This window comes from Branchiostoma belcheri, unplaced genomic scaffold (genome assembly GCF_001625305.1).
Source record: "Branchiostoma belcheri isolate BF01 breed outbred unplaced genomic scaffold, Haploidv18h27 scaffold21, whole genome shotgun sequence".
In the NCBI taxonomy this organism is placed as follows: domain Eukaryota; kingdom Metazoa; phylum Chordata; class Leptocardii; order Amphioxiformes; family Branchiostomatidae; genus Branchiostoma; species Branchiostoma belcheri.
In genome coordinates, this window is record NW_017803602.1 from 190,105 (window position 1) to 215,910 (window position 25,806).

The window sequence follows — 25,806 nt, forward strand, 5'->3', positions numbered from 1 at the left end:
CTCGGGAAAAGGTTCTTGAATGCGGCAGAGGGAGTTATGCCGCGGAGGGAGAGCCGGCTCTCCAACAAGCGCGCTCGATAAGCTCTTTCCGCGGATACAGCTCTCCCCCGACTACGGCCCTCACCCGGAAAAGAAACTGCCGCTCTAGCCGCTCGTAGAAACAAACGCTGCCACGCTAGAAGTCTTCACGATCACATGAGGCTAGTTGATTTGAAAATCAAGACACGCCGTTCGTCCTTGAAACTGATCACTTTTTTTTTCAATCAGCATCTCATATACGTAATCGTAATCCTCCAAGCCGCTTTAGATAAGCCCTAATTTCTAATCTGATATAAACATTAAGATTAATTGCTTTCATCCGGATCCACAAGCATTTCCTTTCTGGGCATACAACTCACCCTGTGTGGCCACGAAGGTTGTGGTAAGAAGTTCTGAAATTATTGTTGTGTGCTTCTAGGTTGCAGCGTCATGTAATAACAACTGTGTGCAGAAACCAGTGATGTAATGCTGACCATGCAGGCATCCAATGTACCTCAGCTCGTTATCAAGGAGGTTGAGAGGAATAACAGGAACAGACGGACTTTCGTTCAAGTATCGCGGGACACATGTGGTGAGAACTTCTCTCCAGGCGAAGACAACCGCGTCTTCTTCGGGTACCAGCAACACTCACATCCACACGGACAGCCACACTTCAACCAGCCTATTGCAGTAGCTAGCGTCTTACCGGCCTTACCAGAAGACAACCACCCCAGCCCAAACTTCCGTTCACGACATTACCATAAACTTACCTTTCTCTTCGTGAAGAGGGACTTTCAGCAGATGGGTTACGGGCGTCTGATGACAGAGCACATAGAAAGGGCGATGACCTCGTCCCTTCCTCGGCCAATCCGAGTCGAGAGCGCGGCGAAGGCGGTGCACTTCTTTGAAAGGCTTGGCTACTCCACCGTAGGGGAGCCCATTGAGTGTGTCTGTGCTGGAACGTTTTTGTTCCGCACTTTACAGAACATGGAGAAGCATGTCTCATGTTAGGAAACACGTCACGTTCTCGATCGCGATGTCATACCCCGAAGCAAGGTGAAACTCAGTCGAACTTTTGAAGAAGTGATTTTAATTTTTACAGGAATGTTACTGGGAAAACGTCAATCGACCCTGGTAGTCATGTCGTGTGGTGTGACTACTGTTATGAATTATCTATTGCCAATTTATCCACGGCCTGAGGGCGTTATGTAACCTACTTATTTGAAAGATAGAATTTATTCATGAGTTATTCATTTCAGATATGTAGTGGTATCCGTGCACTATCGACCTAGATGTACAGTCAACAAATGTCACTGTATATCCTCGGCCTATTGTTATTGTCACTGAATAAGTCTAAAACACTAAACGATGTATGCTGAAATGCCTGAATTCCGGTGTTTTTTTTATGTCGTCAGTGATATCATGATAAACTGTATGAATTGCGTATATTGGTAAAGTTATTCGTTTATTAATTTTGCCTTACACTAAATTAAACCTTACACTAACTGAGTGAATGAATGCTTTCAAACTCCCAATGTGTATTTCAAACATAAAACCCGCACACTATAATGTAACGTAGCTGGTCCAGCATTTTACGCCATCGTGACATGTCTATGGAGTAGACGCCTCCTAACGACATACACACAAACTGTTTCAAAGAAAGCTAATGTAAACTGTTCTTTAGATACTCCCCAACACATACGTCTTACTTTCTGAACTTGGTGGATTGTTTCGTTAACGTTTATTAATTTCTTAACGTAACGACATATGGCATATTTTCATTAAGATTTTGATTGCCGTCAAATACTACAATAAAGAGACTACATGCCTCACAACAAGATTTAAAAAACAAATTCAACTATGTCAACTTGAAGTGTCAAATTACAAAATTAAATATAATCTCTGATAGCAACGATATAACTAATTCCTCGAGGGACAATTTCTTTTATTTCATTAGTATTGCCGACTCTAGGCTGACCGTTGATTTTATTGATTTTCCGTTATTCCTGTGCGGTGCATCCATTACAGTTAGTAGAGTTCGCCATTGCTTGGAATAATGTTATTCTAGGTCTCATTGTTTTTAAGCAAAGCAACACGATCGAAGACATTTGCATTGCTATCGTGTATCGTTCGGTGTATCGTCATCCCCATAAAAGTGCATTTCATAATCTGATCGAGTGTCGTCGCTGTTGCGATGTATAGCTGCCTTCACATATAGCCGAATATGGCCTCCAGAACACTACCGAACTCACCCCAAACCATGTGAGTGGTTAGGAGCAGGTCGGAAGCAGGGTCGGCCATAGTTGGCTGGTGTTCGGGAGAAGATCAGCAGTTATCGGGACGTGTTCAACTCAACAAATTTTATTTTATAGAAAAATACGTGTGCATGCCTACATCTGGTCAGGCTGCTTAAGATCTTCAACCACCCCTGGTTGTATGGTGGTAGGGGAAGGTTTTGAATACTAGTACCCATATGTACATGTATGTCTTTTGATCACGAACTCATGAATCATATTTTAGCCATACGAGTACATGTGTGCCAATAAACGAAAAATATGATGAGTGATATGAACTGTTATTATCAAATTTGATAGCAATTTTAGGTTGACAACGGGCCAAAATGGAAATTTGTAAAATGAGCACCTGATCTGTAATTTGCAATAAAGTTGGACTGCTGTAGACTCTTGCCTATATGTATCTAGTATATTTCCGTGGACAGATTAGAACATTTTCATTCATTTCAAACAGTAAACGACAGAAACTGTGCTTATAATATCTGTACATAGTTTATTGTACTACAGCAATCAATATAGCTTGTATATATAGATTAGACCACCAATTTATATTACCTACTGCACAGGATAAGTGACGACTTACGTTTCCCTTGCTTCCATCTGAAATGTAAAGATGGCGGCCGCAAGGGTTTACTTCCACACATAACGGCCGCAGTCTGTCGTAGATTGTACATTCGAAGAAAGTAGTAGTGATGAATATAATATAACTGGTTCTTTATACGCGTAGACTGCAGCTGATTGACAACGCCCAGCTCACATGAAACATGAACAGTAGATGAGAAAGTCTGTCTATGATATCTTGGATTTTACATGTCATTCCAAATCCACCTCCTTCATGTGCATTCTCAGGGAAGTGTTTATCAATAAGGATTAACGACAGGCATATGTTTCTGCGCCAATTCATAATATGCTTATGCACATGGAATTAGAGTTGTTTTATCAATTTCATTGAAGATGTCATAACATTTGGTAAATCTGACTTTGGAATTTCGGTACAGCATAGCTGACCTCCATAAAACATCCCTGTATTTTGACCTCCAGAAGATAGGTTGATACACTGTCAGAATGGCCTTTGCCTTTCACTGCAAAGAAGACTTATACATCTACAATAGTAAATGGTGTCCATACAGCTGGCGTACTTTCCTTTCCCCAGTATGTGACGGCAAAGGTCATTATACATATCCACAACATCGTGAAATATAGGTAGGGCTGTTCTGGTTCCACACAGTCTGCTGTTTCATAGGAAATGTTCTTTTGTATGTTATCGCAACAATACATGACTCCACTGGTAAGACGAACGAGACGAAGTTATAAAAGGTCCAGTTCTATACATTTTCTGGTGTCAAATATCTGAGTAGCTTTTGTAGAATTCTGTCATTTCTATGGAAGAAGGCGTGGCTTCACGGTCAGAAGGTCCCTCCGGCTGGCCCGGGCCCTGCTGCTTCCATTTCGGGTTGCTTAAGCTCCTTTTCAGGCTTCTAAACGCAGCTCTACTTAACGTTTGCCCTTCCTGTAGAAGAAGAAAAGAAGATAAATCTCTTCATTAGAATCGTTGAGCAATTCAGTTGCCAGTACACGTATGTACTTAAGAAAGGCATATTATGAGCCCTATCATCTGTGTTGGACTACAGGTGCATACTATCAACATCACAACATCAATCTAAAAGATCTTAATTACACTAATGAATACAATAGCATAAGACTTGACAACACCAAGTAAGTAACAATAACGAAACTGATATACAGAAAGATGAAGTAAATAAAACAGCAAATGAAGTTAGTTTTGTCAGTTTGATGGCGTTATCTGATAAGTGTGAGGCTTTTGAAGCAAACGGATACGGCAATGTCTGCATTATGCAGCACAAGCGAACTCTTAGAGCAAGTTTACAACGTAGCATATGTTCAAGCTTTGAATTTTCGTCTTGCAAATTGTTTGTTAGAGAAAATCCAGAACAAAGCCTGATAAAGCATTTAAAGCTTGACGAAAATGCAGAATTAAACACTTGTATGCCAAATATACTTTATTTTATCAATCCTTGATATTTGTTGTTTTCATATTTTTCACCTTAAGTAAAAACTCTGGTAAGGAAGAGACACTCCACTGTCGTGACACCTACAGAGATGGTGAAACTCAAGACAATTAAAGTAGAAATGCAGCAAACTTATCCTTACTGTTACACCCTTTTACTGTTGGATGGACACAGTCTTTCTAAGATATGGCTCCCATAACATGAACAACATACCTGTTTACAACATACGAAAGCATGCTTTCTATATCTCAATGTCATGAGGATTTTATGGATAGCTATTACGATATCAACACAACGTAGAACAACATGGTATGGAATTACAAGTAGTCTCTACGTACCGACAATTACAAGAGTAAAGCGTCACCAAGACTTACGATAGCGTGCGCATAAAGAAAGACAGGGAAGGATAAATAGGGCATAACATATACATCCTGTTCTACTTGCTTTGACACTTGCAATAGCCCAAATGAGGAAAGAATTGAGAAAACGTAAGGATGAACGAAAATTCTGACTTCTATACCTCAGTTTGCTGTGAGGCAGAAGGGGAGTCGTGTATATTTTGCAGCATGTCCATATGCCGCTCTCTGGTGTGCATAATTTTCTGCCAGCGAACGAGAGAAAAAGTAACCGTGTGCGGAAAAACTAGTGGTTCTACAGAGGGTAAGAAAGCGAACAAAAGAAATCGACATCTTATGCTAGAAACGAAATCAACACAAAGAAGAGTTTTCCCTTTGTCAAGACGAGTGAATGTAAATCGTCTCTCCTACTTCTTGCAAGACATTGTAAGCATGGGACCGAGGTGTAGAGCGGGTTTATTGTGGAGGGATGAAACGATTGTATACAAAAACAGGTACAACAAAAATTACCTGAAAGTCTAGGTCTGAGTATCTTGCTTGTGCTCGCTAATACAGAAAAAAAGAAAAAAAATCGGATACGGGTGATACGAATAACAGCAGATGGACGCAAGAACGACAGAAAAATAGGAAAGCCTTGTAAACAATAATTCACTGTATATGGCTAAACCAACTACTAGTACTTTCTTTACAACAAACACATACAATGTACAGTTTATATACATAGTAGTAGTTACTACTCTTTTTATATTGCTTCATACAATCATTGTACACACCGCATTGTATAATACTCCGACACAGATGCTTACAATACACATAACATACTAGAAATGTAACATGATCAATCTCGTAGACTACAGTAGACTGCCACAGATTTGGTCGTATTTTAGACAACAGTTAACATTTAATAGACAATTTAATAAAGTAAACCGTTTGGATAGTGTACATGACTGAATGATCATCATTACTTCGTACGTACCACAATGTGGGGTGAGGGGGAGGCATTTGTATTCATCACGACATGGTCAGCTTTGTACTTGTCTGTCCTGTCCAACTCTTCGCAGGAGGAATGCTTGACCGGCTCGTAATCTAGGTGTTTCCCCTGAGCCACGCTCGGGCCGTGACCTGGGAGAACTCTGATGGCGCCAGGCTGGGGTTTGGTGGGACGAGGGTCGAGCTGGACACGCAACGTGGAGGCGGTGTGGTACTGCTCCATGTCGTCGGGCTTGAAGGTGGTCATCATCCGCGGAGAGCTGCCGTCGTGTCGCGGGTTGCGAGGCATGGTGTGGATGGGGACCTCCAGGGACACCGGGCGCTGTTCGGCGGCCTGGCGGGGTTTGGGACAAGGGCCGTACCGTGGATCACGTTCTAACGTCCGGGAGTGACCCTGTTGAGAAGATACCAGCGTAGAATCGACTTAATGAAGACTTGCAAGGTGCATGATCAGATGTACACATGGAACAAAAGTGGGATGTGGTCATGTGGCATCAATTTTCATGTGTTGATTATTTGTGGTAGGTTCATATCACAGCGACGTTTTTTTGGAAGGAAATAATAGAAAACGCCCTAATAGTTTACATTTCGTACTGGAAGAAAAGAAACTTGGCCATAGCCCTTGATTTGCATAATTTATGTCTAATAATGTTCCAAAGTATGAAATTCCCGTCGCGTCATTTACCAATAAGTTACCATGATACAATTTACTAATTGGTTATGCAAATGAGACATGATTAGCACAATACACATCATCACGTCAATCTGTAAAAAAATCTTGACGATCCATTAAACATACAAGAAACTCTTACGTCTCGTTCCTTTATACATCACAGAAATTCCTGTATAATTCGTAAAATTCTTGAAGTGAAAACTGCTTACAGACTGTGGGGCGTCGCCAAATGATCCAAATGAGAAACAGGATGCCCTCACCTGTCGCCGTAGCAACGCCTCCGCCTGTGCCCGGCGTTCCTGTTCTGACGTCACCACTACGTCAATCATCTCCATCTCATGCTCTTCATGAGTCACGTGGTCGATCTTCTCCACGACGGTCATTGGTCCATCAACATGTACGGCCGCTTTTTTTTATTTACATAGAAAAGGAGAGCAAAATGTCAAGAAAAAACCAACTTGTATATGTCACGAATGCTGGATCAAACAAACAAACAACAGACAAGCATATGCACGACAAACTAACAGCATTTGAATATGTCCTTCTATTCAGTTAGGTAAGGTTTGGTCACCCCTAGCTTTGTATTCCATAACTTCCACGTAATTTAACGTTAAGCAAGTTAAAAGACAAGTTAGAAAAATTTAAGTAAACACTGTTCAGTTACCTGTGTATGTTATTGGCCTACCGTTGGCGTCAACCTTCTTCTGTATGATGTCAGATAAAAGACGCATGTTATATGATATAGGGTATGCGGAGCTGAAGCACACAAACAGATTAAATTTGTTGAAATGACTAAATTGGTAATCAGTGATAAATGTCACAAGATATTGTGGCATTTGTCTATTTGTTCAACTGTTGTCAAAATCTCCAGTATGTTATATCACAGATGGGAAATACGTGTTATATAAAAAGAATATTCCAAATAAATATAAAAAGGAAATGATAACGGAATCTGACAGTAACTAGGTCCCACAGTGGCTAGTTAATATTATAGATGAAGATATATAATTTGGCTTCTGGTTGTCCATTGCTAACAGCTCATCACTTCTTGTTGCCTTAGCCAGATTAAACAAACGTAGAGACTGTAACAAATTATAGTGCGATACGTATACCCCAGACAATGTTTACTTATGACTGAGTCTTCAACTAAAAGTTCGTTTCCAACAGCTTGTCTTCATTTGATGAGTATGTTGAATAATTTACCGCAGTAGGGTTCTGAGCAGATATGGCGACGTCAGGGTCAGAGGGCGGGTCAGTCTCCTCGGCGGCACACATCCGGGACTTCACGATGTCCAAGACCTGGTCATCGAGAGACAGACACGTCAGTAATGATTGTTCATAGGGTGTTGTGGTACGTAAACGCATTTTACCACACTACATTCACTACGTGCAGTATTTGCTGTAAGCTGAAAATACATGTGCAGTGCAGTTTAGGTGAATAGCAAATGTGAAATTTAGTTACTAGTATTCAAAAAAGGGTGATAAAAATCTACAGCAAAATGTTCTTAAGTACTGACCTGTTTATTGCCTACGCAGTAGAACAGCAGCATGAAGAGACCCTGTAGAATAACAAATGTCTCAATAGAAAGGCCAAAGAATAAACTCAAACCAATTCTTTACATTCACCGTCGACCCTACGCGAGTTACTTGAATATTATTCTCTGACAGCCAGCATTAAACGTATGGCCATTTTCATGGACATTAATGATTTTTACTTTACATAATTCCCGAGACACTTCTATGATGCATGTCCACTTTGGCAAATAGTGTACAACAATCAATATTCCACCGTAAATGAGGGTTTTTCCGACTTAAAAGGCTTCTGAAACTCGCCGGTTTGCCGATATTTGAGCGAGGAGATTGGCCCATAAATATTCGCCCCTCTCTATGTCATTATGCTCCACCGTCCATCAATGCTGTACATGGACTTTCAACCATAGCCGTATGTAGTCAACATAGCAGTAGATATTCCAGGGCGAATGATCGGCAACGCTGCAGAACATATAGTCTGCACGGCACAGTCGTAAATCCTAGTGCTTATACACTTGCAAAGTTCCAGAGATGTTTTCTTTTCAAGCACTACCATTAACTTGATGTCCACTGACACCTTGTAAAGCCGTAGATTTTGCAAAATATATGACTTAAGTGGATGCATGTCTATGATGATCTGCATTTATATTGAGACTATCTCTTTGAGACGCAATAATATAATAAAATTCCAGACTTAAAATAATAACATTGAACATGGCCACCATCAACCAAGGGTCTAAAGTCCATGCCGGTATTTCAGGTTTTGAAGTACAGTAGTTATAGATTCTGGTGACACTTTCCCTGCTGATCAATACTGATTTGTCAGTCTGACGGTGTGCACGTTTGCATCAACATGAAATACGTGAGGAATAAACCGAGAAAGTGTTCACTTACCAATAAGGTGTTGCACATGGCGAATAAGTACTGAAATAGCACTGCAGATCGGTTGACGGCAAACACCGCAAGAACTACCGTAGCGCCCAGCAAAGGCAATATAACACACGAACTCCAGAGGGCCGTTCTAGGAAGGAAATTGTTAAATGTGATTACCTATATATTGCTTACTTGCGTACACTTATTACAAATAAGTAAATAAATCTGCAATTTAGTGCGCCATATACAACGAGTTAATGACGATGAATTGCCTTTTGGATGTAGTAATATGCTTGGTAATATTCTCAGGGCTGAGTATTTGATTTCCTAATTAATGTGTCTGTAAACTTTACACGCGCGCTACGAATTGTAATAATCCCCAGAAGCGATGTAAGTCAGAAGTGTGTGGCACGTCCCGGGAACAGTTCTGCCGCTCCCGGCACCAGGTAATCCATTTGCGGCACAGCCTGGAAGGCTTGATGCTTGGCTGGCCAATACAGACAGGGAAAGGCAATAAATGAAATGAATGCCCGCCTGAAAATATGCTGTATTTGTCATCGATGAATCTGGCACTACCTCAAACTTCCAACTTATATTTGAAACCGTTCAATACATAGTATCCAATGTAGTTAATTTTACCTTGCCACTTCCTCCTTGCAATGGTGAGGCAGTAGGCCCCAGGCAGTTAAGACTGAAGTTGAGCGAACATTGCTTTCTTTCAGATGATAATCATGCACTCAACTTCGATTTCTTCATTGATCTTTATGAATTTCATCCAATTTTTATTTGATTAGAGGTAAACTTTTAACGTCGATTTGCAAACATATTAGAGTGACTCAGTTTCTCAGAAATATCCATAAAGATCTTCTATAGAGGCACCCCGGTATGCATTAAATATCACCATAGGTTTCAAATGGAGAAAATTGGCAACTTTTGACTTTCAAATATGTGCCCTGACATAAGCTGGTATATACATTCAGTATTAACGAAGTGCTCAGAACGATGGAGGCGCCCAGTCTGCTCCCTAGTTTGTTAAAACCGTACAGACAGCTTGTCGCCTGGTGTTGTTCCACATGTCAGAGGCAATCGTCCTTCATAATACCGAGCTATATGTTTCATCTCAGCGGTATTTGATGCTGCTTTACTGTATTCTTTATGAAAAAAATTATGACATGAAGATAAAAGACGTCTGTGGGGATATGAAGTCGCCTGGATTCTGACTTCTCCCCCCGCAGACGAGCGAGTTGTATACATGTCGCAGACAAATCTTGATGTTGAAATCACGCAGAATATAGATCGCATGTACAAACATTAGATCTAGAGTAGGTCTTTATTTTGTATCATTGGAAACAAGCCGTGTAAAAACTGACCTCAGGTATTCAATCAACAAACTTCAAATTGTTAAATTATTGAATTATGTCTTTTGCATCACATTGTTGCGTATCTTGCATCTTGTAGTAAAATAGATACTGCCGCATACCTAGTACGGTCCTTGTCGACTTTCTTCGCCATTGAATTCAGCATGGCCTTCACAACCAGGAGTAAGATGACCAAGTTTGCCTGAAAGACAGCAAAATTACCTAGAATAAAATCCACCTACAAACCTTGACTACTAAAAACATAGAAAACACAGTAAGAAAACGTTTTATCGGTACATTGATGGGTAATTGTGAATACATTAATATGTAGTCATTCGCATGGACATGATATTCCATCATCTTATTACTGTAGTTAGGTCGATGACAGAATAGTACATTACAAATTGGCAATAAGGATAACGTTCTTATCATAGTAGCTGATAGCATTCACTGGTACGGTGATCGCAAAGTCCTTAATGTCTTCAGTCGTGCTTTAACACACGTGATACAAATTAAAGCAGTATTTCTCTACAAATGATAGAGCTGGTGACACTTACGGCCACTACTGCACAGGCCGGCGCTGCCAGGGCTAATGGAAGCTGGCTATCGAGCGTGATCCAGCAGCTGAAAAAATGCAATCCAATAGATGTGGTAAGGTCATGCGTTCTCATCAAAAGGATGAGATGGTTGTGATCATTCCTCCCACTACAGCTTCCCATCAATCATGACGAGGTATTAGCTCTCATGGAAGGTATTTCATATGCTAGAACTCAGATCTTTGTCTTTAGATATAGTTAGTAATGACCTTGAAGGGGAGGAAGGAGAAACTTCAAAGTTGTATATTCGCTGATCTGATGTAGCCTCCTTTGCAGACTTGGAGCGGAGGTGTTTATCTTTTTTTTGGGGGGGGGGTGGCGAGTAGTGATATGCGATTTTGTACACGGGCTTTAGAAGGAGATTCAGGTATGCCGTGGAGGGAGTTCCCGTCTCCCTCCCGCTCCAGCATAATTAGCCTCCATGTTGCTGAAGCAGACGATTGGCTCCTGGTCATGGTCTGGAAAAAATGGCGCCTTCGCCACTGAGACGGAACTCCTGGAGACACTGACGAATACACGACTTTCTACATGACCGCCTGGATCTGGAGCCGTTTGCACAGGTCACTGCACGGCATGAATACTGGGGGCGCAGTCTATTTGCTCCCTGGCCCTCTGACGTAGCCGGGCATGGCTCAATTTTGACTGAAGCAGGTGCCAGAAGTAGTCATGCTGATACACTCAATGGAGAATTCCGCTCGGGGGAGCATTAGATTATCTTACTGCAATTGGACTGCCTGATAAAAATGGCAAAGTCGGCGGAGCTTTCCACCGAAACTTTGATATCTCTTAATGTTTAGGAAATACATGACAACTTAACCGGTTCTAGATTTTGTAACTGGTGTCTAGATCTTGAAAACAGTGACATTTAAAATAGGTAAAAATGTACTGTTGTCAGGCCATTTGCTAAAGGATTGCTTGGCACTGTAAGCAAATGTAGGTCTGGTCAAATTCCTTCGAAATTTATTGGAAATAGATATCTGCACAAATGCAAGACAAGTGCATCGTTGCTATTGCAAATTCAGACGCTCCCTTATCCATTTTTCCTGAAGCGAACCTTACCGATCACCTCTTGCCTTCACGGCATCTCAGATCTACCGTGGTCGATAAGACGGATAAGGGCGCGAGAAACACCGTGATCCCGCCGGGATGAAGAATCGTTACCGCTGGCATCACCGCCCCCGGCAGAGGCACGAGACAAGGGCACAGCGTGGGTAGAGGCAACATTTCACTACCCGTGATTCCGCACTTTTTATCAGTTATTCAATCTTCTCACGCATTCCGTGGCACCATACCAACTTTTGGAATTCTCAGGTCAAGGAACAAATAGGTTCCAACATTTCAGTAGACTCGATCCCCTCAGAGATTCGTCTAGTACTTGTTGATGAAAATGACTCTTCAAATCAATAGTGACACGCATAAAGGTCACGGTTACATTACAGCACAGTTGAACATTTGTCTGCACGGTCGTCACTACTGAAGGTTCAACTTCGATCTGACCATCAGCAAATCGATCGATGATTCTGGCGCACGTAAAAATGTCTTGGCTTATGGGAAAACCCAGTAGATCTCTTTGATGATTGACGTTTACCTCGTACATTATGCATTGATTGATGGATCGTGCCGCTGGAACTTTTATTTCTTATGGATTTTAATGGCAGAATTTTATAATGGACGCTCTTCATCAATTCTGAAATATTGAAGGGAACCAACTAGCCGGAATCAAGTCTGGTGAGACTCCACAGCAGGAGTGACGGATCGTCTGACCCTTACCCCGCCCGCGGCACTCAAGCAGTCTTTGACAAGTCTCCCACAACACCAGCCTGTCCATGTCATTGAAATTGACGTATATCATGGAGAAGACACGATTACAATTCTGTACGATGGTTGGCTGTGATTTCATGCTCGCAATGCAAGGACACGAATCTTAAAAGAAGAATGAACAATTACTGCGTGCTAGATATAACGATACGTATGAGAAAGAGCCGCTTACTGTTTGTCATTGCCATATCCATTTGTCTTCGTAATCCCCAAAGAAACGCCGACAACTGCTGCTGGTAGTACTGTGGAAGGTGTAAGATACAGAGTTAGATAACATATGTCACCCTTGCATAGTACACGGCTATGCTTACCCAAGAGGCAACCGTTTTCTCTCACAAAGAACGCCATTACTGTGCACTCACTGTAAGCTGGCAAACGGGCAACATCAGTCACATTGAAACCGAACACTTTCTCGTCTAACTTTCAGCCGTCAGCAAAATGAACGGTTCATTTTGGTGATAGCCTTTCTACGAGAAACACCTCATTCATCAAGGGATTTCCTTTGCACCAGCTACGGATCCTTTAAGAAAGTGGATTGACAGATGGCTTGAGCTGAAACTAGAGTTGTGCTATATTTCACTGCTTTGAGATCAATTGTTAATTCGACGTTGAAATGTCATGTAGGTATAGTACTTAGCAGCAAAAATACCGGCCATTGTTGTGATCTTACAAATACACCTCTAATTTATGGCAGGATAAAATTCGAAAGGGTAATAAAAAGTTTAAAAAATCCCACTCCAAGGAAATGATTTTGAGTTCCAAAAAGTATTACGGAGAACTTTACGACCAACTCCTGAACTTGAGTGTCCCTTTGAACCAGTAAATCACTTGAGACTGAATTATTACATATCGCACGGAAGCTCTATCACGCATTTTCTAATATCCAGCAATAAATGCGGAGTTGAAATGCCAGCGATACCCACGAGAAACAATATGCGCCCCCACTCTTGCCCCTTCCAGAATGAAGCGGCAAGGGATTAACTGTATATTCGGTTCCTTGTCGACTGATGGTCCATACAAGTGGATCCCTTGGGAATGAGGAATTACCGCCGGTTGGGTGCATTCCGCACCGGGTTGTATTGATCGACTTCTATCGTCTGATGACTCGGATTAACGTCCGTTCTGGTAAGACCATAGCTTCCCAGAAAACCGAAGAGGATTTTTTATAGACGTCTAACCACACCGCTGACCTATAGATCCAGAGGTTAATGGGAACTTTCAGCGAAAACACTATGGACGAAGCCTCGTCATGTCAATGACCTGCTACACTTATTCACTCTCCTTGATTGAAACTACTTTAGCAAATCAATATGTTATGATTTGTCAGCAATTGGAGCGTCCTGATTGAACAATGAGTAGCTTTAATTAGGTTCTCGTAATTGCCTGTAAGTAAAAATATTCATGAATTTATTGACTCAACCCAGTTTTGGCGTCAAAGAACATAACCAAATGCGGGACGCAGGCCGTAGCCCTTCAGATTTGCGATATTGAAAATAGTAACAGATTACCACATTGGCTCTTAAGAACACCCCCCCCCCCAAAAAAAATCAAATGACACACAGTAGTCTAAAAATGATAGCTTTTACTTACAAATGTACAGCTAAAGGATTCTAATACGTTTGGAGCATTACTTCTAAATTGCTTACGCTTTTTTGGATTACAATTGAACTTGCATCTAGTTGACCTCTTTTCATCAACATTAATTAGATTCTATATTTTCGCTGTAACTAAATTCAATATCACAGACTTCCTTATCACAAGGCGCAAAACACAGCCAAGTACAAGACGAACAAGAAGAGCTCCAGCCATGGAGAATACATCATTGCCATGGATAATTGATCTCCGTTGGAAGCAGGTTACGATGTTGTAAACAGGATGTTAGCAGATCTAGTTAGAAGGCTTTGCCCCGGCTGTATTGGCGAGATAAGTGTTTAGATCCTTATCGGACGGAGTTTATCCAAAAGCCTTTCAATCGAAGCCAAATTCATCTTCACTCCAATTACACAAGTATACGATCGGCCACCAGGATAAGCTCCAAGATGAAAGATTTTCTCTACTCCAAATCCCCAAAGTTAATGCAATTTGGTGCAAGTCCAAAGTCTTCGTAACAGACAATAAATTATGGGACTATAAGCTGTCTGTACTTTTCCATTATGACGCCCCAAGGAAAAATCGTGATTATCTGTAACAAAATCACCATGCAGCCGGCCTACAACTAGTCGTACAGGCCTACGGGCAATGTAAAATGGAAGTAAGAAAAGTAATGTTTTACACGTAATATTGATTACTCAGTGTGACTATCGGCATTGATAGTCATGTATAAATATAAATAGTTTCGTAGATAGACACTAGATTTTCATTCATTTATTTCATTTATTGGTGATGCCAAACAACGCATTACAAGTGGGAGCCAGGCAGCCAAAGGCTGGTGGCGGCTGCCACTGGTACATACAACACAACACAACACAACACAGGACAAGTCAATACAATATACAGGACCTAACAACAAGTTACGAATATCAAAATAGCAAAACATATCAATGCATTATACAATATCAAAGACACAGCATCATCAAATTAATAAAGTAATCATAATAATATCTATAATCAAAAGTGGAAGGGAAAGATGGAACGGTTGGAAAGTCAGAAAAGTTAAAAAGTTGTTTAAAAGTTAGTAATCTGATGAGAGGTGGTTCCTGCATTTGGCCTAGATGTGTACGCATGTAGAGGGAAACGGGGATATAAATAGAGAGAGAGAGAGAGAGAGTGAGTGAAACAACTTACGCCATCCCAGTGCGATGTATAGCTTGGCTTTGCTGAGTTTGCCGTTGGTACGGACCAAGGAAGAGTACATGTGCCATCCTTCAGCCAGCATCCAACAAAAGGCGGCCAGGAAGAAGTAATGAAGCATGGCGGCAACAGCTGTACAGATGGTCTGGGGAAATAAGTCATGTCAGAGAATGAAGGTGGTTGAGAAGTTTATCTTATCTTGAATACGTGACTAGTATAAAGTTGTCTGTCAACATCATAGATCAACACTTATAGGCGCCAGAGTCATTTGAGACGTATACCTCACCCCTGTAGGGTGCCCATGCGGTTGGTCTGCAAACAAGACATCAATATATACGACACCATATTGTTCGATATTCCCATTTTGGGGGCGGATATCACTGGTTCAACATCAGCCTTTGCTTCCATGCTTTCTTTCTTTCTTAACCTTTAGCACTCTGTGGTAGCATTTTGGATACCAATTCTCTATCGGGTAAGGCAGCAAGGAGAAGGCTAAGTCTACAACTTTGGGATGTTAGACACCTACGCATGCAAAATGCAAAACAGAAAAAGGGACCCTTCGTGACTCCCCCATTGATCGTGTTATTTTGTCTATAGAAAACTGAAAATAGGTGTAGAGGGTAGTTCTCACTTATGCAAATGATACTTTCATTTAGCACTGTTTTAAATTGCAATACTTACTTTGTTCCATTTTTGGGGTATCCCGCCCAGGAATACACCGTTGGCGTTTAATAATGACAAGGACAGGTTGAGAACAATGACGGACCTATCGCAGCGGATGCACCTGGAGGTAGAGAAATGAGACATGTAACTAACATATACTTAGTCCTTTTAAAGTCAGCCATACCAGCGGTGGCGTCACCAGCACCAGGGACAGTAACATACGATATATACAGTATATGGAATGTCGTATTCATGCAACCTAATCTCTGGGGACCCAGTGACTTTTGCTCGTGCATCAGTTGGATTGCAATCTACGACATACCGTTTTCTGACCTGGGCCTGTTGCATTGAAGCTAGCTGTTCACTTCGTTTGGAAAGTACATATAGCTATTACCGTGAGCTATCTTGACGTACATAGATAAAGGCCAGTAGCTTTATGTCGGAATGCAGCTAACCTTTACGCTGGTTACAAGATAGTTGTTACCCGAGTACTCTTGAATGATGTATTGAGTCGATTCCTTAGGCATCCTAAGAATGCGTGCACATCTGGGACCATCGGTCGGTCGAGTTTCAATCTTTAACAAAAAGTTATCTATTTCATCCCAACGAGGTATGAGTCAGGACCAATCCTCTCCTGACTATCATGATGCAGGTAACAAATCAGAAATGCTTCTTAAAACTGGTCACGAAGTTTTCGTTTCAATCCTTCTAACATTAGAGCTCGACGCAAGGACAACCTTCCTGCTATGATGTCTCCCTTTGTTTAACTGCCTCACACTGTAATTAATATGTATGAAATGTTGGAGAACAGTGCTTTATGTGTATGACATTTTCCGCCGGAAATGTCAGAATTTTTAGCTGCCAAATATCATATGCAGTGATGTAACATACCAGTATGAAACACGTATAACTTGTTCGAATCCCAGGATAGTTCAAGACGCCATCTGAATCTGTAATAGTTGTTCGGACGTCATCAGGCAGGTACAGACAAAGCCGTGTATTTTCTACATTGGTGGCCAAGGTGGTCGTGATGTCAGCACCACAACGATGTGGGAAATTGAAATATCATATATATATATACAAAAAAGCACGATGTTCATCAGAAAGCTTAACTGTGTTATAAATGAAACCGTGAAGTTGGCCCCCACTGTAGTCTCTTGGGTATGGTTATAATATACTCTGTACATATGAATGAAAGTTTATTGCAAATACATGCCCGAGGGCTAATTGCAGTTACAAACAACATAAGAAAGAAAATACAGTGGTATGTGAGACTATATCTACGTCTAGCATTATACTATATTCTACAACATGCATGGTACTAGATTTACATATATATAATATCAAAGTAGAGTTCCACGAGCTAATACCTTCGCCAAATGATGTTAACATTTACGGCTGACGATGAACTATGTAAGCAATCCGAAAAGTCGATGTCGGCAGTGGTTGCACTGTTTTGGTTGCGGAATACACATTTGTTCTGGTCAGTTTTTGAATAATGAGTAAGTGTTTGGTTGACGTTTGTCTGCCCATGTTTCGGTACGCTGCATCCCTTATTGCTGTCTTCTTCCTGCAAAGTACGTCCCAGCTGGGGTTATCTGCTGGCAATTACAAGACGTGCCTTAAGACATATTGAAAATGCGGCAGCATATAACAAGGTTGAGAGAACATCGTCTCATGTCTGTCTTAGGTTATCAATCTTCACGTTACGTCCTCTTGCCTCTCAAGCAGGACATGTATTTTGATGTGTTTTATCTATGTGTATTGATGTGTCTTCTTGAGAGGAAATGTAGCTGTTCAGACGGCAATGCGAGGAAAGCATGAGGAACCTTTGCCTGGCAAGATTGGTCGAAATATGCAGATAGTTTTCAGATAGCAGTTTTGTTCATTAGTCACGAATGTTAGCTTTCTTATTTTTGTGATTGTTTCATACATTGGCCGACAGCCTATATTTATTAGTACACTGGGCTTAAATGCATCTGATGCGTGTATGCATGGAGAATAAAATACCCGAAATTCAATGATTGAATTTTTTCTGAGTAATTCAGGAAGTCAAGTGATGAACTTTGGTAATGGAATCACGTGAAATTTGGAAATATACTAAACATAGGACTATTACGCATATAATGATTAAAGATGAAGGTGATAATTGAAGACAAGCGGGTGGTTCTGTTGCAAATCAGAGACATAAGCTCCTTACCTGCCTTTCTTTAAGCCAACTATGATTAAAGAAGCGCATCCCCAATTGCACCTCATAAGTTTCAAAATATCCTCGAACCCGAGCCGTTCACGGGTCGATATGCACTCGCTGAATAATGATCTAAAACTCGAGGAGAAATTGCAGTTACTGTAGTATATATCACCCCTCGCATATCGATGTACTGCACCCGTGAGAAAAAGGGCAGTTACGAGACATGTTTTGCAATAGTTTGTCTGCGATGTAACGGTTTTGAGTGCCTTAGCTTGCGTAATGGCGACCAAGTCTGCCAGGAGGCAACATTGGCGTCTACGGTACATTTTAGTAAACATTTGCTTTATGGTAGGATGTAAACAGACAGTTGTACCTTCGAAAATGAGGACCTTCAATATTTTACATTTAAGGTACAACAAAGTATAATGGTTTTGAATAAGCCATACATCGATAATTTGTTACGTTACTCGAAAACTCAACAACACGTTCCTTTTCATAATTTATAAGTTGCTCATGGTATATGTATTCCTTGTACTGCATTTTGCAGTTTGCAGAGCTAAAGGGGCTTTTTAGCCATGGGTTTTCATTGCAGGTAGGTATCATTTAAGGAAGCACATGGTGATGAAAAAAAATCATGACCTAGGTAAAGATAAAATGGTAACCTGTAACGTTACACATAAACAATAAATATCCTTCTTCGCCAGTCATCAAACATAACAACTCGCCTTTTATGGTTCGATGTAGCGATGTAGCTAATGATATGTATGTAAGAATGTATAGGTTATGCTGATTAGGTTGTTAGTATGCACCCACTACCTGACGTATGCTTAGATTGAAAAGTTATATTCAACAGCAATGAATGTAAGGCTCTTTCTATATGAATTATAGAAAGAGCCTTACGATAGATATTGCAACAGTCACTAAACGTAATATCTTTTTAAAACTCAAGTATGGACGGCCTTTCGGTTATCATCATGGCTTGATAAAAAATGTTACTTAATTAATTAATTCGGCGTTGATAATGTAACCCTCGTAATAATTGTATAAGCTTTAATAAGAGACCTTGCAGAAATCTTGCAAACTTCTCCATGTAGTGTGTCTGTACACACAAGAATAAAACAGTACTGATCTTTGTTCAATTTGATTTTCACTTAAAATGCTGATAAATACTGTTTACGGAGTCTGACACAAACACGCACTGATACAAGCGCGAAGTACTCAGTGACGGAACACATACCACCTTGTAACGGAGATATACGCACACGTTCTAACAAAAAGGACAATATATCAACCAGCAACAATAACAGTAATTAAGTGGAGTAAGATATAATACTTTGTGTTGGTTCATTACCAAGATCCATCCAATTATGTTACCCTTATTGTTTGCTTTGTCAAGATGTTTTCGAAGGAAGGAACATATCACGCGCCTCGTCGTTCTATGCATATCTGAGTTCCTTTGATGCTCAAGGTAAATAGAAAATACAACATCTGAACATTCCTGAACCTTTCTTTAAATTTGAACTAAACGTGTCTTGAGTGTGCGACGAAACTCATGTTGCGACTTTAGGGAATAGGAATAAGGTCTAAAAGTGTTTGTGAGCCAGGCAACCTCGCATTGATTGGTTGGTTAAAATTTACTAGTCAATTTTACAATTCCTTTTGAAGCAGATTTAGAGCATTTCAAATACATCATAAAATATGTATGTATTCTCGAAGGATACATACAACAACATGAAAGAGTATGACAAAAATGAATACTTGCTTTCTGTTCCATCCGCGAAATGGAAAGCACGAAAGAAATAAAAACAGTTGGCAGTGAAAGTGATATCAGTCGCAGAAATTGAGCTACATTGTAAATACATCTTTCAATTTAAGAGCAATAAATGGCGTAAGATATGAATTAAAGCTACGTATTGAAGCAGCCGTACATATATACTATTTTAAACATTCTAGAAAAGGTCTTGTATTTCTTAACCCGGTAAAAACTACAAAATGTATGCCTTGCACAGCTTTAATGTTTGCCCTCTAACATGTGTAACACCAAGATATACGACGCACAAATTGGAGCATGACAAAAACGGATTTTATCCCCTACCAAGAGAGACTGAAGACTGCATAGCAATCTATCAGAAGTCTCACAAAGATGTAGGGTCGTGCAAAATACATGTTGTCTACATGTTCATGGCCTACCAAACACAGGCCGATGTACAAATGACCCGCAGGGGAAATCGGGCCGGCAATCATTTGGGCTTGAACAACCACTCCACGGGCGCTGATGGACGTCAGCGTTATTTAGAATATAGGCAATATCGCAAAGCAATTTCAACGCTCTGCGGCTGTTTTCTCTACAGTAGCGTACGAGTAATAGCCTTATATTGCATCATTCGGAAAACTGTAGACGGAGCAGATTTTACAAGCCTAACAAATCCAAAGGCGGAGAATATTCCAGAGACACGGTTTTCTATAGACCTTGAAATGGGCAAAGCTGACACGTATCGTTTTGTTCTTTCAAAATCATTCTAATTGTATATAATGAAATATCAAAGGAAATATTTTGTACAAAACATACGTTTTCACTTGTTTGTACATACTCATAAGCTTTAACTTGGCACATTCAAGATAGGTGTGAACTTACGAAGTGTGGGTTCGGAAGACAAGTCATGGAATACCTAGCTTGGCACTGGATGCATTCTGATCTTGAAGATGGCTTTTAATTCATATACTTCAAAGTCTGAAATCCAGTCTTGGTGTGCGAAGTGCATTTGCAAGTATTACAGCTCATTGTTTTATATTTCATAGTAGGTCAACTAGAAACATAAAAAAATAGCACACGTATTTTCTGTTGCAGTTAGGATATCCCTCAGGCCAACAGGTCAAATAAAACTTAACTACCAGCTTAGCTTTAAAAGGCTTAGCCTTGATGCCCGGTTTCTATCTGATGCGATAGAAACCATATCTCAAAGACGGTGTATATATCTATGTGTTATGCATATCTTGATTGTATAAAGAGATCCATGCATATCTTCATCGTCTGCTGTTGATAACGTAGACTTCCGCAGTGATATTTTATATTTACATGATAAGAACTATCTTGTAATTATGTTATAGATCATAAATCAAACTATGATCATGGAAGGAAAGACAGTGTCATTGACGGTAATGCCACGGATCTTCATCATTGAATAATTCTACTCAGAGCAACTGTGTTTATGATACCGTGGTTGCCGCCAGGTTCTAGATTCGGATGAAGCGTTGATACATTGAACTTCACCTTTGTATAAATGCACCTCAATTGTATTTGCATGCTCGTCACATATTTTAGCAAATGCGTACAGCAAACAGGTGCAGCCTACAGTCTGATACAGCTGAGCGAGAAGAGCAATGTAGTTCGGTCTTCAGATATGACGCTTGAAATGCTGTATGTTTATGTTTAAATATCTAATCAATTCCTTTACACGCGTAACTCCCAGCATCTTACACAAACGATGTCAATGGAATTTATTTTGCAAGAACAGCACGGAACAACATTCTAAAGCGAAGAATAGCTGTACTGTGCGGTACGTCTAACTGCCATCAATGCATCTCCAAGTGGCGCCGGTGCCAGCAGGCAGTCGGAGCTTTCAGAGATGGGAAATTAAGAAAGGCGTTATCTCAGGACACCTGGGGGGAAGCTTTATCCCCGAGAGACCGGCATCCTTTAAGTACGCTCAGGCGTGTTACCATATTCTGGACGCGTGGTGAATTCTGGTCATGTGAAAATGACACTCGTCTACTGTTACCGTTGGTAAATTTTTCAGACCGGCCCACATCTCTGCGGATATTACTTATTCCACTGCTGTCGGTCGTGTATATGGACCCCACAAGCCGCCGAGAGAGATGATTCTCTTTGATCTACTTCATCAATAGCCCTGCAATAAAATGTAGTGACAAGAGGCTGCGCTAGGGCTCCATTAGTGGCGGTGAACCTCGTTAGGGCGTGCTTCTATGTATGGTTCGGGAATACAAAGCAAAATAGGAGGTAACATATTGTACGAATAGTTCAGGAGGCCATATGCAATCAATATCCACTTAAGGTAGGACATTACCCGGGTATTACACAAGGATTAATGCAATATTTTCGGCTTTAGGATAGGACTGTATGCATTAGGTGGTAATGTCCCCCTGCTTCAAAGCGAATCAGACAAGTGTAAAGTCAGATATGTCCAGGATAATGCGTTCAGGGCGTGACATGCAATCGACCTGCACAATAACGCCCCGTGCCGCAAAGTCTTTGACAAATGTAGGCACTATCCATTTCTTCAAGTCAGCAAAGGTAAGTTTTGTTTTATTCATTTAGTACAATCCAGCAGACGACAGTAGGATCGTCTGAGGGTATGCATTAAATCGCGTACCCAATTAAATATTCAACGTTACATATTTCAGCAATCACACAGGTTTATCATATTCAAATCAACGTTTCGTCAAACTATAAAGGTCTGGAAATTAAAACATAACAAACTCCAAATGTTTATGGTACATTCCGGAACGTCCATTTTCCATTATTCAGTTGTGTAATCACCCACAGGCTGTAGCCCGTACCATTTAGCGCTGGAGGCTGCGTTGTTACACTCACAAATCTAAACACAAAGCAATGGTGATAGCTGAAAAGTCCCATAATCCGTTACTACAGCTGTAACTTCTGAAACACCCCTAGGTGCCCCTTCTGCGGTTCTGGAAGGCTGCTTTGGTAGATTGTATTTCCGCTACGATACTACTTACCAATGTCATTTTTGATTCTCCAAAACAATGCGCACAAACGGCAGATGGGGAATGTGTGCGGAAATCGTATCAACATGCAAGTTGTTTAACTTACTTGTCATAAATGTGCATGCCGAGTGGCATTCTGAACAAACCTACCTATTTGAAAATAGCCCCAGGGCAACCTTTAGTCAGGAATATTTGGCTCAGAGAATATATGGAGTTATATGAAGATCTTACCTCCAAAGTAGGATGTAAACGAGTATTACGGAGGCTATTTCCAGCATGGCGATTCCACAGCCAATGGCGACGATAAAGGAGATCTCGTTGGCGCTGGGAGCATCCATCTAGATGTTAGACACAAACAGTTATCGACTCATATGGTGCAAATCAGCCAAAGCCTCCGACCTTCGCCCAAGATCACATCAACTAACATGGATGGAAACATAAATAAAGAAAAAGGTGAGGGAAGGTCCCGGTAGCTCCCTGAACTTTGTGAACTTTATGTCGTGTGCAATCGGCTCGCTGTATTTGATAACATCTTGTGGCAGCAATATAAAGTCGTTATTAAAGTGGATGCTACGCAAATAAATCGAACTTATCAAAAATAATGACATTTGATTTATGAGCTGTCCTTAATTGGATATGATTGTCATACTCGTAAATTGATGACCCCATCCTAATCTAGAGAAACATTCTAGCAGATGAGTGCCAAATAGATATAAGCGGCTTTGCTTCAATTTGTCCTCAGACATAAATTGTCGTGTGCGCGCGAGGTGCAGGGGATACCGTGCAACTCATAAACCACGTCGTAACGAGGATTACCTGAGAATACGGGGGTTCAGCGCCACATGCATACCAAACTGTCACACCCCCTTTCAACTAGAGGCTGCGATCCCTGAATGGCCAATTACATGACATATATCGCTGTACGAATTCCATAGAAAATAACACTTTTTTTCAGTTTGGTGTGTTTTATTGCTTTATTTTTGCGTCGTATTCGATTTCAAAATATAAAATCAAGGGTCACACAAATACAACTTTGGTAGCTCAACCATTGCCGTCTATTGGAAAAAGGAAGTGGTATGCCTCATTAAATGAGCAATGTAGCGTGGGATAGTTCGAGACCCTGGAAGGTATCGTAATAACAAATGCGTTGACTTTCTCAACTGACGGCTTCAGAGCCAGTTGCGTAAGTTGCTTTCATTGTTCCATAAATGCGATCTTTGTGGTATAACTTCATTTTCGGCTATATCGTTGTTACCACAACCGGCTGAGCTAAGTGGTATACATGTGGAAAGTCTGAGCGGAAAATGTTGTGGCGTTGATATCGGTTGTCATGATCGCCGGTGATGTGTTTTGATCTCTGGCCGAGCACCTTTCCGATCAAGTGCATCGAGCCGAGTCTGGAACAACGCATCATGAGGCGGAAACTCTGACGGAAATTTTCCCAAACGATTTTCGATACCGAGGCACCTGACGCCCCACGGTGGGAAATGTGTATTGGCGTTTTTGACGTCAAACGAACGATCCTCGATGCCAAAATCAACATCTCACGTGATCACTGTATCGGCATGCCATATTTCCTAGGAAAACGTATCGACAGTTAGATGGAAAGAAGCAGAATACCGTTTGATAAACGTATTCTGTTTAAATCGGATTCTGTTTGAATCGGCAAGTCGTATCAGCCTGGATGAACGAAGGGAGTTAAGTCCACCGCCGGCCGCGTCTCCAGATGACTGTTTCTCAGAAATGATTAATGTTGGCTTACATCGATCCTAACTTATGCGGTAAATGAAAGTGCTGTTCCAGGGCACAAAATTACGACAAAGCCACTGGGCTATTGTGTATTTAAAGCACAGGAAGATGGGTATTTTACTGCACAAAATGGCCACCGTTAATTCTGTTGTCATTTTCTAGCATCAATATCTGAACACCCATAAAACCATCCACGGTAAAATGGAACTGAGCACTAAAAGGGCACCGAAGTAGCAACCAATGCATATTGATTTATATTCTGTATGAACTGGCACATTGGGGGAGCCTGCAGCGGCACAGAAATCAGCCAGAATAAAAGTCCGAATCTGTTGATACAGGGCCCTGTGGGGAGAGTCGTGGTCTGATAACATCTCCAACATTGTAAAATAGAGACGCTGGGGAGTGCAGATGGATGTCATTGGGTCCTCCACTTTATTACTCTGGCAATTGCCATGTAGGATGATAGCCCAAGCACCAATCCATATAGATGACCTCTCGCCTGGCCGGGTGAATTATGATTATGGACAAGGACACTTTATCTATATCTAAAACTACACGTCTGTAATGAACTTCAACAATCGCCATATGGTGGCAACAACTGAGGAATGTCTTGTGACATCTTTTAAGCGATTTGTAACCAAAATAAATCAACTTATTGATGGCGCCATACAATAATACCGGTAGAAAGACGACCTGATCGATCCAGAATATTGGTCTGGCTGCAGTTCTATCATCACAGTAGATTTTTTCCTGTTCCGTCACTTAATATTCAACTACTTGATGACATACCAGACTAATACGTGATGTAGGTTGCAACATAAATAATGTATAAAGACATGCTTATGTCTACTGTTTAGTACATTGCTGCTCACCATTGTGTTTCTTCCAAATAGCCTATATATGTCTATTGCTATTCTCTGTTTTATTAATATAATATTGCTAATAATTCCTAGCTAGAACAAGAGACTTTATACAAAGTCTGTTCCTGAAACCATAGTGGGCAACAAAAGAGCTGTGAAAATACCCACCAACCATATTGTATTCTGGCCACCTGCGTAGGTTCCTAACAAGAACCCGTCACGTCTTAACATCAATTCTACACGTTCACCACCACGAAAAGATATCCAGAAA

General features: G+C 40.9%; 2 protein-coding genes across 13 annotated transcripts in view; one reads left to right on the forward strand and one right to left on the reverse strand.

The window, feature by feature from the left end:
* The window catches only part of LOC109469758, a 10,054-nt gene extending 7,355 nt beyond the window's left edge, over positions 1 to 2,699 (forward strand). For 3 of the 4 annotated variants that reach the window (XM_019768356.1, XM_019768358.1, XM_019768357.1), the window contains exon 2: positions 458 to 2,699. In XM_019768356.1, the coding sequence (XP_019623915.1) occupies positions 505 to 1,029 (525 nt within the window). In that variant the 5' untranslated portion in view covers positions 458 to 504 and the 3' untranslated portion in view covers positions 1,030 to 2,699. The remainder of the gene's footprint in view (positions 1 to 457) is intronic. The other variant, XM_019768359.1, reaches the window with a different exon arrangement.
* A 98-nt stretch (positions 2,700 to 2,797) lies between these two features.
* LOC109469754 (brain-specific angiogenesis inhibitor 1-like) overlaps positions 2,798 to 25,806 on the reverse strand; it is a 29,463-nt gene continuing 6,454 nt past the window's right edge. For 2 of the 9 annotated variants that reach the window (XM_019768347.1, XM_019768341.1), the window contains 17 exons: positions 23,158 to 23,264; positions 19,943 to 19,945; positions 16,008 to 16,110; positions 15,321 to 15,471; positions 12,709 to 12,778; positions 10,680 to 10,746; positions 10,245 to 10,324; positions 8,786 to 8,912; positions 7,879 to 7,920; positions 7,565 to 7,660; positions 7,026 to 7,065; positions 6,622 to 6,767; positions 5,675 to 6,082; positions 5,209 to 5,244; positions 4,863 to 4,943; positions 4,378 to 4,425; positions 2,798 to 3,822 (listed from right to left, as the gene is read on the reverse strand). In XM_019768347.1, the coding sequence (XP_019623906.1) occupies positions 3,655 to 3,822; positions 4,378 to 4,425; positions 4,863 to 4,943; positions 5,209 to 5,244; positions 5,675 to 6,082; positions 6,622 to 6,767; positions 7,026 to 7,065; positions 7,565 to 7,660; positions 7,879 to 7,920; positions 8,786 to 8,912; positions 10,245 to 10,324; positions 10,680 to 10,746; positions 12,709 to 12,778; positions 15,321 to 15,471; positions 16,008 to 16,110; positions 19,943 to 19,945; positions 23,158 to 23,264 (1,773 nt within the window). In that variant the 3' untranslated portion in view covers positions 2,798 to 3,654. Of the gene's footprint in view, positions 3,823 to 4,377; positions 4,426 to 4,680; positions 4,944 to 5,208; positions 5,245 to 5,674; positions 6,083 to 6,621; positions 6,768 to 7,025; positions 7,066 to 7,564; positions 7,661 to 7,878; positions 7,921 to 8,785; positions 8,913 to 10,244; positions 10,325 to 10,679; positions 10,747 to 12,708; positions 12,779 to 15,320; positions 15,472 to 16,007; positions 16,111 to 19,942; positions 19,946 to 23,157; positions 23,265 to 25,806 lie in introns of all 9 variants that reach the window. The other 7 variants (XM_019768344.1, XM_019768343.1, XM_019768345.1 and 4 more) reach the window with 7 other exon arrangements.